The sequence below is a fragment of the Simochromis diagramma genome, unplaced genomic scaffold (genome assembly GCF_900408965.1).
Source record: "Simochromis diagramma unplaced genomic scaffold, fSimDia1.1 OVJJ01000421.1, whole genome shotgun sequence".
NCBI lineage: Eukaryota > Metazoa > Chordata > Actinopteri > Cichliformes > Cichlidae > Simochromis > Simochromis diagramma.
The window spans coordinates 1,718,638-1,732,843 of NW_024387250.1; the positions used below are offsets into that span (position 1 = coordinate 1,718,638).

At 40.8% G+C, this 14,206-nt stretch overlaps 2 protein-coding genes across 4 annotated transcripts; one reads left to right on the top strand and one right to left on the bottom strand.

Moving 5' to 3' along the window:
* Positions 1-4,248: 4,248 nt before the first annotated feature.
* erlec1 (endoplasmic reticulum lectin 1) lies at positions 4,249-9,883 on the top strand. Of its 2 annotated transcripts, none has more exons than XM_040002031.1 (14): positions 4,249-4,549; positions 4,708-4,812; positions 5,828-5,908; positions 6,058-6,135; positions 6,228-6,288; positions 6,394-6,437; positions 6,532-6,755; positions 7,333-7,474; positions 7,551-7,712; positions 7,798-7,857; positions 7,997-8,121; positions 8,216-8,293; positions 8,426-8,501; positions 8,950-9,883. In XM_040002031.1, exons 1-14 carry the CDS (start codon positions 4,409-4,411, stop codon positions 9,019-9,021), a joined length of 1,449 nt encoding a protein of 482 aa, XP_039857965.1. In that variant the 5' UTR covers positions 4,249-4,408; the 3' UTR covers positions 9,022-9,883. The 2 variants fall into 2 exon arrangements, with proteins under 2 accessions (XP_039857965.1, XP_039857964.1); XM_040002030.1 differs by having other exon boundaries at positions 4,250-4,549; positions 6,225-6,288.
* A 546-nt stretch (positions 9,884-10,429) lies between these two features.
* On the bottom strand, positions 10,430-14,180 carry gpr75 (G protein-coupled receptor 75). Of its 2 annotated transcripts, none has more exons than XM_040002027.1 (2): positions 13,122-14,180; positions 10,430-12,648 (listed from the first exon to the last, which is right to left on the bottom strand). In XM_040002027.1, the coding sequence occupies exon 2, from the start codon at positions 12,553-12,555 to the stop codon at positions 10,912-10,914; it is 1,644 nt and encodes a 547-aa protein (XP_039857961.1). In that variant the 5' UTR covers positions 12,556-12,648; positions 13,122-14,180; the 3' UTR covers positions 10,430-10,911. The 2 variants fall into 2 exon arrangements, with proteins under 2 accessions (XP_039857961.1, XP_039857963.1); XM_040002029.1 differs by having other exon boundaries at positions 12,997-14,180.
* Between the last annotated feature and the right edge of the window lie 26 nt (positions 14,181-14,206).

Sequence of the window (14,206 nt, forward strand, 5' to 3'; positions counted from 1 at the left end):
TGAATGAGTGACAGGTGTGTCCATGCAGATTTGACAGAATTAGGAGAGTTTCCTCAATCATCAGCTTTAGGGTAAATATCAAGAGTTCTGACGCTACAATCCTGACACCGGTAAACAGGCCTGCCAGTTTACTGAAGAGTCTTCAAACTGATAATTTTGACACTGACAGTGTTTATCATCATTTAAAAATTCTCCACAAAATCCAAAGAAGCAGCATTGATTAATGAATACCACAATCAATACTAAACATACCACAGCTATCAGTATCTGTAAGGAAATCAGACTCTGAAAGGGAAGTGCTTTTAAAGCGTTAAATATATTGCATAAACTGGCTGATAAATCAACTCTGCTCCCCTCTGTTTTAGGGGAGGAGCTTATAAAAACATGGTGAAACAGAGAGCAAAGCACATGAAAAATAAAACTGCCCAAACAGCAGGGGTGTAAGCTCTGTCTGGTCAAATCCTACCAAATTATCAACAGCAATTCTTAACTTAGTAAGGATTAAAACACTAAACTACACTATCAATAACTACCAATAACACAGGATAAATCCATGGTTTCTGGTAAAGAAAGACCAGACTCTCTGTAAAACAGTATAGTGTTTATCATTAATATTTATTTAGTGCTTTCTAAGTCAGAGCTAATTTAAAGAAGTCATCATGTTGGTTGCAGACTTACAGGTAGCAGTAGACATACCACAGCTATACGTCGTGACTTATGATCTAAAAACTGTCCCAACTTTCATATTAAAGGCTTGAGGCTTTGAGTGTGAACACATCAGAATTGGCATATTTCAATATATTTGGTGTAATAATTTTTATAAGAGTATCTGTCGGGCAACGCAGCTACACCGAGACCAAATTGGATGTGAAGTTTCTTCTATGATCCAAATGGAAAAAATTTTTATCGTGATGGGATTTGTGGAATTTATCGCTCGGGTCATAAGATGTGTCTGCATTTCCCTCAATCGTTCTCGTAACGTTGATAGCAGTTGATAGAAATCATCTAAACATGGACAGGTGCACGCTGGTCTGTAGACACATGTTGCTAGGAAACATCGTGTTACAGATGAGGACATGATTGTGTGTGACTTCATTTCACCATTTCAGTTAAGAAAAAAAGACTCCATAGACTTCGACACATGCCTTTGTTCAAGCTTCTATGGCAGCACTCGCTGCACTAGTAACTTACAAAGAAATTCAACATGTGCGCTTTACGCAAATCAATACTGAATTTCATTAGGAAAATCAAGCAAATGTGCCAGTATTGATTTGATTCCTGACATATTCTATGTATATTTTTAGGTGACAGCTCAGGAGATATCTTAATCTTTGCTCGAGACCTTCAAATGCCAAGATTCATTTCTCTCTGCTCCCTTTGGAATGATGTTATTATGGTTGGAGAGATGACAGTTGTATCAATTATGCAAAAGGTGAGGGTGTAAGGAAGGGATCTATGCAAATCGTGTTCACCCCACAGACGACAGTGAAATAAATGAAAATGCTCATTTCAAAGTGGGGAGTTCAGCTAAGTTCCCATCAGTCAGGCTCCTGCAAAGTCTGTTAGTGTTGACTATCAAGGAAGAAATGGTGAAGAAGACTCTCTATATGTATCTATGAAGGCAGGCTCATAAATATTTCCATACGGATACTGTATGGACACAGGAGGCTTATACTCATATACAGTTGAGAGTATAAGCTCTATATACACAAGCAGAGGAAAGTGGTTTCAGAAGCTGGATGATCCACTGGCATGTTTTTCTTGCGTGTATCCTTCCCTGTTCCTCTATATCCTAATCCTCTCCCTCTTTGTCTGGAAATCTCTGTTATAATCTGCTCCCTTTCTCCTGGCTCACACACTGCGCATTCTCACATCAACAGCTCCACCAACAGGTGAAAACATGCCAGTCTCAAATGAACACTCTGTCCAAGTCGATGTGCATTTACAGGCAGACTCTGAATTGCAGCAGCCACACATTTTCAGGGTCTATGTTTTAAATTTCCTGTGAACTGTGACATTTTTTAGGGGCTGATCAAGTGGAGGAAGACTATTTATAGTCGTTCAACACGCAGCAATGCCGACTCAACAGCGTCAGGGGATTATGGGACAATGCACTTTGGGACAGAGCTGCTTCAGTCATTGCTTCCATAAGTGAACTGAAATGCTATATGCGGAAGGCTCGGTAAATGAGCTTCTCGACATTTGACTCTTCAGTGGGTATCTCCATACTGGCTTTCATCTTCAGTCCTGCATAGAGCCGCAATTAAAAATAATTGAGACCTTACAAACGCAAATTAAATTTCCCAAATCTTCCACCGGGAGGCAGCAGTGAGACAAAGTGAGTTTATCTTGTGGTGATCTGTGATCTCTCACAACACAGGCAAATTTGAAGGACAGGGTGACATATTTAAAATATTATTGCGCAACATGCGGATGCTTTTATTCTCAGCTTGTAAATGAGATGCACTGGGCATGTCCACATCATAACCTTGGAAATATATCTACAGTGCTGCAAAAAAGTATATTTGCTCCCTTCTTTTGCGCATTTGCCATACTTACATATATCGAACTATCAATCTAATATTAGACATTCCAAGTAAATACAAAGTGCAGTTTTTACGTAATGACCTACAAACCTACTGGCCTTATGTGGATGACCCCTTCTTACATCGTGAATTAACTGTAACCACATTTTTTTAGAAAGCTGATTTCACCTGCCACGCTGAAGCCTGATTACTGCCAGACCTAATGGACCACAAAATCACTTCAGTACAACCTGTCTGACAAACTAAAGCAGGCTAAAAGATCTCAAAAAGCAACACAACATCCCACGATCTAAAGAAACATCTAGAGGTTTACACAGGGCCAGGTAGATTTGGATAGCTTTTTCCCTTAAAAATGAAAATCAACATTTAAAAACAGAATTTTGTATTTACTCTGAGTATCTTTGTCCAATATCAAAAGTAGTTTGATGATCTGGAACATGTAAGTGTGACAAATATTCCTCAAAAAAGAGAAAGAAATCAGGAAGAACACGAATACTTTTTCACCGCATAGGTATACATCATCCATGCTAATGGTTAATAAAAGGACTTGCATGAAGCCACTTCATCTTCTTGTGAAAGACCAGATTCAGATCATATGTTTTACTGTTCATAAATGCCTTATCATCCATTTATATTATTTTTGATTTAAGGTTCAGCAAAATAATCATGTGATTACTACAAAACTGCAAAGTATTGGTAATAATTTGTAATCTTCAATAAAAATACAAATAAAATGTATTTGGGCTCATGCTACGCAGCATAACGTTATCTTTTACAATGACTATGTAGTCACTATACAAGCCTTGTTTCACGTCAAGTGGAAGATTAATTTACACTACCTCACTAATGAAAAGAGTTTAGAGACATTATTGCAATTGTTATAGCCTGGTTACAAATGTTTGGCATTAAACTTGACTTGACTTTCATTTTAGTGTGCATAATAGACTGGGATATGGAAATATTTTATCAGGGCTTAATTATATTTGAAGTTTTGTTATGGTCTTGGGATAGAAAGTGGGATCATAAAAAAACAAAAGCCTAATATAACTGTTGAGTAGCATTTTATAATATGACACATGACTAAGAATGTAATTTCAATGTACCTAAAATTACATTGTAATTATGTTTACCTACAAATGCTTCCCTGGTGATATGCTAGAAGATGGAAGTAACAGTTAAGATTTTTGCAAGAGTGAAAAAGTAATTATAGTCCAAGTAATTTTAAGCAGTGAATAGTTTCTGGGTATTTTACATGCAAAGTTACACAAATTATATTGTAAGTAATTTTAAGTAATACATAAGCAGTACATAACTGTGTAATTTGAAGTAGTGTGAAACTTCAGGTATTTTAGTCTAAAGAATAGTGTTTTCCTACTGTAAGCACGCAGTATTTACATTTACTTGTGAACCATTTAAAGCTGATTCCAGTATTATTTGTGTCTCCTTTCCTGTAAAATATCAATAATAATAATAATAATAATAATAATAATAATAATAATAATAATAATAATAATAATAATAAACTGTTGGATTGTTGCTCTATATTATAAAGTGCTACTCGCTGTTGAATAAGAAAGAGAAATGAACATCTCTGCTGTCATTTGGATCTAGCTGTGTGTCCATGCCAAGTATCGCAGCCAGGTGGCGCTGCTTCTTTTTCAGCCCAAAGCGCAGCCGGAACACGACGTGGCAGTTTACTTCCTGTGTATTTTTTTTTTAACCGTATTGACATCCGTCTTTCACGGTCGTGTTATATCTTAGGTCTGTTAAATAGACTTCCTCAGCCTTTGTGGCAGCTTTTAATCCATTTTCTCCGTACATGAAGAGCGGGCTGTAGGAGCTCAGCAGCCGGGGAAGGAGAGATGATGGCGGGGCTGCTGTTGGCGTTAGTCGGGGGGCTGCTGGAGGTCTGCAGCGGCGTTTCAGCCAACAGAGGAGGCTATCCCTCATTCACAGACGAAATCCCTTTCAAAATCACCTGGCCTGGCGCTGAATTTACGCTGGTATGTCTCCTCTTTTAGTGTCACTAAAGAAACTCATCTGCCCTAACGGGATCAGGAGACGTAAATGTCACTTTATCGTGCGTTTGTTTTAGACTTCTTTCTCTTTCTGTCACACAAGACCTGAGTTGAAGTAATAGATGTTTATCTCCCGCCCGCAGCCAACTTCAGGTGCACTTTACAGTGAGGAAGACTTTGTCATCTTGACCACAACAGAGAAGGAGAAGTACAAATGTCTCCTCCCTTCACTGACGGCTGGAGAGGAGGTGAGCACTCCTAACACTCTGGGAATGGCACAGCTGTTTATCTAAAGAGTTATGAGAGCTTGCCACTGAACTAATTTGCACTAGCAGAGCTAGGCACGGAGCAATTTTGTGTTGTTTCTGCACAGGTGATCATAACCTGCCTGCAGATGTGAGGAAAAAAGATAAATTGTGATACAGTTGCGTTAAAAAGTGTGAGTCATTCCACAGAATTCTTCAGGACCTGAAGTTGTTTGATCAATGTGATATGTCCAAACTGTTACATACAACATGTGAACAGCATTGTTTGCTAATAGATTTTTTTTTATATTTATCTCTAGTAAATTATCATAAAACAGGCAGAACATCCGAGGTGCGAGAGCTTGTTCCTGTTACTCTGCGTCATTGTTGTCACGTTGGTGCAAACGACAAAAACTGTGACTTATCCTGTGTTACCGATTCTCACTGCTGCCTATGGGAAAGTTTGTGCTGAACTAAAAGAACTCACTGTGGTACTTACTCAATAATAAGGGCTCAAAAAAATCTTGAAGGGGGGAAAAAAGGCAATAAAAAGTGCAGCTTGTCCACCGACCCCTTTGTATCTTGAGAGCCTGTGACGCAGAAAATCTTCATGGTGTGAAGACAAAATTTTGCGTGGTTTCATTAAACATACTAAAAGCATTGTGCCAAAAAAAATCATCTGATTCTAAGGGATTATGTGGAAAGCACTGACTGTTTTATCTTTTTATATTCGAAACCAGAGACTATGTAACTGTGCCGTGACACAGCAACCCTCATAGAAGAAGCACTATAGAGCTGTGTTAAGCGATAAAAGGTTGCTGAAATATTTGTGTCTGTAATTCTGCCTTGAATGAAGACCAATACAACCTAATAGGAGGGTATGCTAAAACATCAGTTACAAAATGCTAAATAAGCCTTTAATAAAGGTTTCAGTTTCCCTCCTTTCCTAGAGTTAAAAAAAAAGCATGTGTTATCTCCTGTCTCTCATCACTCTTGTTGCATTTGTTTGGTGCTGCAGGATGATGAAAAGGAGTACGGCGGGCCCAGTCCAGGTGAACTGCTCGAGTCGCTATTCAAACGAAGCAGCTGCTCCTACAGGGTGAGGCTTTTCTGTTTTCATCTCATATTCCTCCACACAGAGACTGAAACTGCATGCAGTTTATAGTCACAGTCACACTATAGTAGCAGAGCATGACAAAAATCATGTTGTTTGAGTGTATTGCTGAGCATATATTTATACCAATGCAGATTGAGTCGTACTGGACGTACGAAGTATGCCATGGAAAACATGTAAGGCAGTACCATGAAGAGAAGGAGACTTCTCAGGTCAGTGCTTTGAGTTATTTGAAATATTTTTAGACTGGAATGGAAAATATGCACTCGTTACGGTTCGCTAAGCTTGCATGTTTCCACAGAAGATCAGTGTACAAGAATACTTCTTGGGAAATATGGCTCAAAAGAGCCAATCAACAGAGACAGGTAAGTTTCTATATATATGTATATCTTACACTGCTTTTTTTTTTTTTTTAAATTGAACGTTAATCATATTTGGCCTTTCTTTTCTTTTTCTTTTTTTCTTTTCAGATCAAGCTGAGAAGACAGACAGCGTCAAACCGTCCGAAACCAAAGCAAGTATTCTACTGAGTAACCAAGCAAATCTGCCAGTCTAGTTTTTCAGTCTCACATATCTTTCCTGTTGCCTTCCCCTTTTTCTAACGTCAGGTGCCCACTAAGAACATTGAAGGTCAGCTGACTCCCTACTACTCAGTGGAGATGGGAAACGGGACTCCGTGTTTGCTGAAACAGGACGAGCCTCGTTCCACAGCCGTGCTGTACGTCTGCCATCCGGAGGCCAAGCACGAGATCTTGTCTGTCGCTGAGGTCACCACCTGCGAATATGAGGTGGTGGTGCTGACGCCTCTGCTTTGTGCACACCCAAAATACAGGTAAGATCTGTTAAGATGGTTACACTTTAATAGAGCGCGACACCTGTATTTAGTTTGTTTGTTAGTTTGTCTTATTATATTTAGACGGTGGCCCTGAGAGGTCAAACTCGCTGCAAATTAAGAAAGCACCAGCAAATAGAAAAATGCTTTAATAGCACACAAAACAAAAGAAGAGCTGTTTTGTTATAGCCTTTTATTTGGCTGCTGATGGATCCGCATGTTTTAAATATCATGCAAAATTCTTGCAACAGATGCTGTTTTGATGCAACGTCCCCCGGGATTTGTTTCTCCTCTCGGTCTTTAACTGCAGATGTTTAGCAGTTTAGGTGACTGTGTTAACTAGGGGGGCACTGAGCTGTTTAGTTAAAGCCTGTTTTTGGCTGCTGTAAAACAGTAAGGTGTAGCTTGTCTTTTAAAGCAGACTGCAATGATTTGCAGATAATTTTAACCTCATATTTAACTGAAAGTTGTATAAAGACAACATTTTAAAGGAAAAACTCAAACTGAGACTTTTTATTTTTCATATATTTCCCAATAAATACTATAATATTCACCTGCTCACGTCACTTGTTCGCAGGTTCAAATCCTCCCCGGTGAACGCCATCTTCTGCCAGGCTCTGGCGGGCTCCCCTCTGCGGCCTCAGCGGCTCGCCCAGTTGGACAAAGAACAAGAGGAGCAGCTTAAACCACCTTTCGGTGCCACATCTGAGCCCAGAGAGGTAAGACGTGCAAAGGTAAACGGTGATCACCTGAGCACACGAAACGTGGCTTATTTACATTTGTGATATGTCATAGGAGGAGACGTCAGCAGTGAGAGAAGAAGCCTTCACCTCCACCCACAAACCCATGACCGTCGGAGGGCAGTCTCAGGTCACTGTTGGTACCACGCACATCTCTCGCCTGACAGACGAACAGCTAATTAAGGAGTTCCTGAGTGGCTCGTACTGTCTGCACGGGGTGAGGCGCGTTTATGTGTTGGAAGCTGAGCACTGATGCATAAACTGCTCAGTGACCACTAATCATCTTAACATGTGCGTTTCAGGGTGTAGGATGGTGGAAATATGAATTCTGTTACGGAAGGCACGTCCATCAGTACCATGAGGTAAGCGAGTGAATTCAAACGTGGAAAAAGTAAATAATCAAATGCACTTCTAGTACCTTTTTAGATTGTACGCTGGCTGTAAAGCAGTAAGCGAGAGTATTTTCTGTAACAGCCAGATTATCTTTTCTTTGTGTTGTAGGATAAAGAGCAAGGGAAGAACATTGTAGTGGTGGGGAACTGGAATGCAGATGAACACCTCGACTGGGCCAAGAAGAACGTCGCCCGATCCCTCCAGCTCAGAGAGGACGGAGTGCAGAAAGTCAAGTAGGCCTTTCAGATTTTTGAACACTAATCGCTGTAAACGGGATACAAAAATATCCACCCACTACTTTTTCTTTTCCCCTTTACTCCACAATAGGTTGGTTTCCCACTTCTATGGCCACGGTGATGTGTGTGACCTGACAGGGAAGCCCAGACAGGTCATCGTCAAGCTCAAGTGAGTGAACAGTTACCTAGAACTAGGGGATGAAGAGTGGAGCACATCAGCCCGAGTCCACGGATGAGTAAGACTAAGTTGTCAGTGTTTCCCATTTTGATTCACTCGTATCATTTCTCTTCTCTCTGTCAGATGTAAGGAGTCTGAGTCTCCCCATGCTGTCACTGTCTATATGCTGGAGCCTCAGACTTGTCAGTATGTCCTTGGGGTAAGTTTATGTTTCACTCCAGAGTGGCAAAAAAAAAGAAAACAGTAGAATTTGCTTAGTAACATTATGAATCTTATGTGAAGGTTTAGTCCTTTGTAAAACACATTTATATCAGTTTTAGGGATAAATATAAAGAAGAAACTGCAGATTGTTTAACTGCATGGATAAATTTGATGTACATGAGCCAATCTTGGTGTTATGTTGTTCCCTTCATGCCTTTTCTCTGTGACAAGTTAAAATATATAACTTTTGGTTTCTTTAATTAGGAATTATTATAAACATGCCTAGATATTTGCAAATATTTGCAGTACTTCCTGTAGATTTGACAAAGGAAATGGCACTGATCTAAACACTGATTTAATTATCTAACTATACTGGCGTTGTGCAGGCATATCATCCTAAATGAAAGGCACCATATTCAAGATGGCTTTTTTTTTTTTTTCTGTAGGTTGAGTCACCGGTCATATGCAGGATTCTTGACACTGCTGATGAATATGGGCTTCTGTCACTCTCCAGTTAAACTGGCGGAGTTTTACTGGAACAGCAGCGGCGCACGGAGGACATAAAGAACGAGGACACTTAGTAAACAAGATGCCCTTAAGACTGCGCTACAAGCCAAAACTGAGAATAAACTCAATCCTGAGGCTGGACCTCATGTAGCCCAGGGAGAACAGGCCCCGCCCAAACTCCCATGACCTGTGCGATGGGTGACGCTACATCAGCCCGACTCTAACTTAAATCAAATTCAAGCAGTGGAGTTATTGCTTGAACTTCATATCTATGCTTCACTTTGTGATAATTGATTGCAAGAAAAGGAGTGACGAATCATCAGGGGAATTAACAATATTCATAGTGGTTTTGTGTGTGTGTGTGTGTGTGAGTGAGAGAGAGAGAGAGATATGGATTGATTAGCTGCTTGACTGTGGCACTTTTTTACTTGTAGATATGAAAAACATCTGAAAATGCTTCACAGCAGGGAGACTGTGTGCTGTGTGAGTGTAACTTATGCATTAGAGATTGCTGTGGAATAACAATAAAAGTGAGTGTAAGGTTGTAGGATGTACAGAGTGTGTGCAGGTTCATTTAAAAGGTTTGTTTTGTGGTTTTATGAAGATGCACACTGGGATCCGACTACTGCTGTATCTCTGGAATAAAAACCAATGCATTTACAGCAAAGAATTAAAAAAATCAAAACATGAAACCTTATTTTAGTTTTCCATTACCACAGAAAAGAGTAGATTTAAGACATTAGGGAAATATGTAGTTCAGGGATATCTAACTCAAACTGCCCGCTTTGATTTTAAGTGGGTTGGACCATTTCAAGACCACATTTAATCCTCAAGGTATCTAAATATAAAAATAAAGTGCAACTTCAACAGAAAGTGTCAGTTTTTTCTACTTGATAAAGAAATTCTACTGTAGTAATTGAATGGCTTTTACATAAATGTGTTCAACTACAGAAGAAATGCATCCATCTGACCAATGGATACGCAATGTATCCTGTGTGTAACACATTTTTATAGTAGATAATGAAAAGCACAGGAAGTTTTCTGTCATTTATTTTTTAATAACCGAATTTGTTTGGTGTAGCTTGAGTGGTTATATGGGAGGTTTTTAAATCAGTAAAAATGAAGCTGTTAAACTTGTGAAAAAAACAGCTAAAAGCCCCAAAACTTGTGCCTTTCTCTACATTTTTTCAAATCTGTCCAGTGGGGCTGGATTGGAGTCTTTAGCAGGCTGATTCCAGGCCCTGGGCCTGAGGTTTGACACCCCTGATCAAGTAAGTTAAGTGTAGAATTTAGTTTTATTTATTCGGCCGCCAGAGGGCGCTGATGCTATGTGTAATTATAGTAACAGCACAGTAACAGGTGTAGATCTCACAGACATTACATTGGTACTTGCCAGTTATTTATTGTGGATTTTTAAAAAAAAAAAAAAAAAATGTATGAGGCTCACTCTTTTTTTTTTTCTCTTGAGAAGAGAGTCTATCCAGGTGCAACCACGTACCACTGACAGCCGTATGGGGTTTCATAGTGGCCTGATGCTGAAGAAGCTGGTTTCACTCCTATCTCCAGCCAGAGAGGAACTGGGATTGAAACTAGCAACTGGTGACTTTGGGTTCAGTGAAAACCTCAATAAATCAATTCAATATCAATAGATAACTTGCTGGAACATAAACTTTTATTCTAAATCTGTTTCTCATTTCAGTTTCAAAGGCAAAGTTTATACTGTAATTCTGGTTCTTGTCATTTCTCCAGTCACAAAATCGCAACATCTTTCTACTGTAGGAGAGAACAAAATGTTAATACTGAGTCCAAAGACATAAAAATGGCCTGTTTACACATTCCTCCTTTGATTCACATTGGATTTAACATCATGGAGAGATTGTCCAAAGCTTTCTGTTCTTTGACTATACCGAGGGCACGGGAATCTGGTGCACTGAGGTGCTTTCAAAGTCCTGCAGAGCATCTTGGTGAGTGTGGTAGTGCATGGCTACATAGGACTTGGCAAAGGCAAATGTCTGAGAGCTGATAGGCTGTAGGCTGGTGGGGGAGCTGGGCCCTGCTGAGGGACTGCTGTTGTATATACTGTAGTAGGGCTCAATCCGGGTGTTGATGGGTGTAGAGGTGCTTGGGAGGCGAGGTTTGCGTGTACCAGTCGCCCTGGGACTGCCAGCGCAATCCCGGGAATGACTGGGTCCACAAGCCTGGTCTACCAGCCTCTTCTGTGGCTTAGGTGACAGCACGTAGGCCGAGTTGGTCTCGTGATGGGAGGATTTATTGCGATTGACTTCCAGGCTCCCCTTCCCCATTGCGTGCAGGCGTGTCTTTTGCTTGCAGCACAGAAATCCAAGTGCGGCCCACTGAATGCAGCACAGTACGCGGCGGCGGAGGCCTGCACTGTTGCGCGAGTACACAAATGGATTGATGCCTGATTTGAGAAAAATGAGCACAAAGCCACACAGTTCGAACTGGTAATGTGCAAAGCTGCTTTCTGGTGACAAAACATCCTGTGCCAGTGAAACTCCCATCGGCAGACAGCAGAGTAACACAGAGAACACTATAACTACACAGGTGACAACTGCCTTGGAGTCTTTGGCTGTGGCTAAGTTGACTGTGGAGACCAGCTGACAGCAGGTGGCTCCTTGGGCGGCCCCTGGAACCACCGGCTGGTTTGTCCTGTTGGCATAGGCGTGCGTTTGTACATTCTGCAGTTTGTTGTAAGTCTGGTTACGGTACAGAGAGGGGCCTTGAACGGCACACTGCATGCTTTCAAAGCCTGCTGCAATGAGAGGTGGTGGGGGTGGAGGGCAGGTGGCATCTACAGTGATGATTGGGCATTTCCTTACTTGTGCGTTCTTCCTCAGGGTCTGAGCAATCATCAGATACGACACAGACACCACAGCAACACAAAAGGCAAAAACTGCCAGGTAGACGTACAACACGACCCTGGCCTGCCCACTCCCCAGGCCAAAGTGGGGCAAGCAGGGTCCATCTTTGCGTGGGTATGCGCGCATGGTGAGGAGAGCAGCCAATGTGAAGCTGGATGTCCACAGCAAGGCGGTCAGGGCCAGCGTGCAGGGGAAGGAAGCAGTGCGGTTGGGCTGCTGTCCCAAAACCATGCGGAGTCTGTGCAAAGCAATGACAGCCACCGTCTCCAGGGACATGATGATGAAGCCCGAACTGGTCAAGTGGAAGGCGAAGCAGAAACTCTTTGACACGCCATCCCCTCCGCCTGCATCCAGGAAGAGCACCAGCGCAAACATGGGAGCGGTCACGCAACAAATGAACAAGTCACAGAAGGACAGGTTGAGGATCATGAAGTCAAAGTTGGTGCGGAACTTGCGAAACGCCGGGTCGAAAAAAGACAGGAACACCACAAGATTCCCATAAGAGCCCAGGAAGAAGATAAAGATGAGGAGGAGGGAACAAAAAGTCAAGGTAGCAGTGTGGATCACGGCCCAGCCCGAGGGGGTCTGGTTACCCAGGGTGCCATTGAAGGTCTGCAGTCTTGGCACATCCACCAGGTCCGAGGGTGTAAGAGTGGTGTTCATTGTACTCTGATGATTTAGAGCGACTCCACATTCATCAATTTCAGTATTATTCCTCTAAGAGGAAGGAGCACATGCTTCCACCATTGCTGCCACCTTGGTAGAAAACGACAAAGAATATTAATACAATCAGCTCTATGGGCTTGTCTTCAATACAGTTATAATGATAATGAGGAGAAATGGATGGATAACTTACAATTTGATCAGAAACGTTAGACACGGGTATAATAGGCTATGCACCACTGCATTTGGCCAATTACCTTACCTCCCCATCATCCCCCTTTAACTCTCTCTCTCTCACACACACACACAGCAGCGTCTGCTTAATAAAAAAAAAAAGAAAGAAAGAAAAATCTCTGAATATCAAAACAAATGTTGGTTTTAAGGCTTTAACGGGCTGCACAATCCAGGATTCACTAATGCTTAGAAAATATAGCACACTACCTGTACTAGATCGTGCGATCCTCATTATTTCATACAGCCCATCTTCATCATTTTTAAGGCAGTGCGATAGTGAACGCACCGCTGCTTCGGAAACAAAGAAGGAAAAATGTATTTTAGCAGCTCACCTAAACGCAACAGTCCGTCGGAAAGAATCGATAATCTTCACGTTTCCTTACATGTCTGTGTAAATCAGCGCGAACACGTAGATGGCAGCTTGTTTCTTTTCTTTACGATAAATCCATTCAAATAGAGGAGCGACGGCCACTGGACGTGCACTGAAAAATGAGTATGAAGTCACCGTCTACGTATCCGGGCATGAGCATAACCACTGCATTCAAGTAGTCCGTCTATAGAAACGCTTCCCTCACTGGGAATCAGCTGGCGGAGTAAGAAAGGAGAATTTGCGGGATTTATTTCAAACATTTGAAATTTGACAGAAGCGCCATTATCCGACACGTCAAATATATTACCGCAGCAATTTATTTTATTTTTTTTTTGCTTTCACCATGGTAACGTATTATAGTTTATGCGAAAAATGGCGCCCCCCTATTTAAACAGTCTCTGCCAAGGACGTGAAAAAACAAAAAATTATACACATATAAATATATAACTATTAACTACTATTTATCTTGTATCTATTTAGACTGATTTCAACAAAAACTGTTTAAATTTTTAAAATTTATTACAAAAATGTATATAATTTTTTAAAGGTGTCATTCAGCATGATCAATATGACAAATACAAATATGAGCATTAATTATTATTTTTCCCGCTTTTCACGGACAATACTTCAAGCAGGGTCACAAACCCCTCTGTAAAGAGCTGAAACACTGTGAGCAGGGATCAAGTGTTCTGCATGTTGGAACAAACAAGTTCTAAAAATATCAACACTGAAGCTAATGCTGCACACTTTGATTTTTTTTTTTTTTTTTTAAATTTTGGTCCAGTATCTGATATAATATCCCGATAAAAATGTGACAAAAAAAGAAAACGCTCATATGCAGATTTTTGTTAAAAACATTTTTTCATTTTATTGTCTTTAATTAAGCAAACAGTATATCTAAAAAAAACAAAAAAAGCAAGAAGAAAAAAGAAAACAGAAGGGAAAGAAAACTCACTGCAGTTTTGGCACTACTCTAGTTAGTGAGGTACTAAATGCTTCGATGCTTAGACTGATTTTAAGTCATCAGGGGAAACCATACTGCAAACC

What these genes read in the sequence shown, in the direction of transcription:
- gpr75 (XM_040002027.1), bottom strand. Translation starts at nt 12,555, where the DNA reads ATGAACACCACTCTTACACCCTCGGACCTGGTGGATGTGCCAAGACTG.
- erlec1 (XM_040002030.1), top strand. Translation starts at nt 4,409, where the DNA reads ATGATGGCGGGGCTGCTGTTGGCGTTAGTCGGGGGGCTGCTGGAGGTC. An exon ending in GAGCCAATCAACAGAGACAG is followed by an intron (nt 6,289 to 6,393) that starts GTAAGTTTCTAT and finishes TTTTCTTTTCAG; the next exon opens with ATCAAGCTGAGAAGACAGAC. An exon ending in CCACATCTGAGCCCAGAGAG is followed by an intron (nt 7,475 to 7,550) that starts GTAAGACGTGCA and finishes GATATGTCATAG; the next exon opens with GAGGAGACGTCAGCAGTGAG.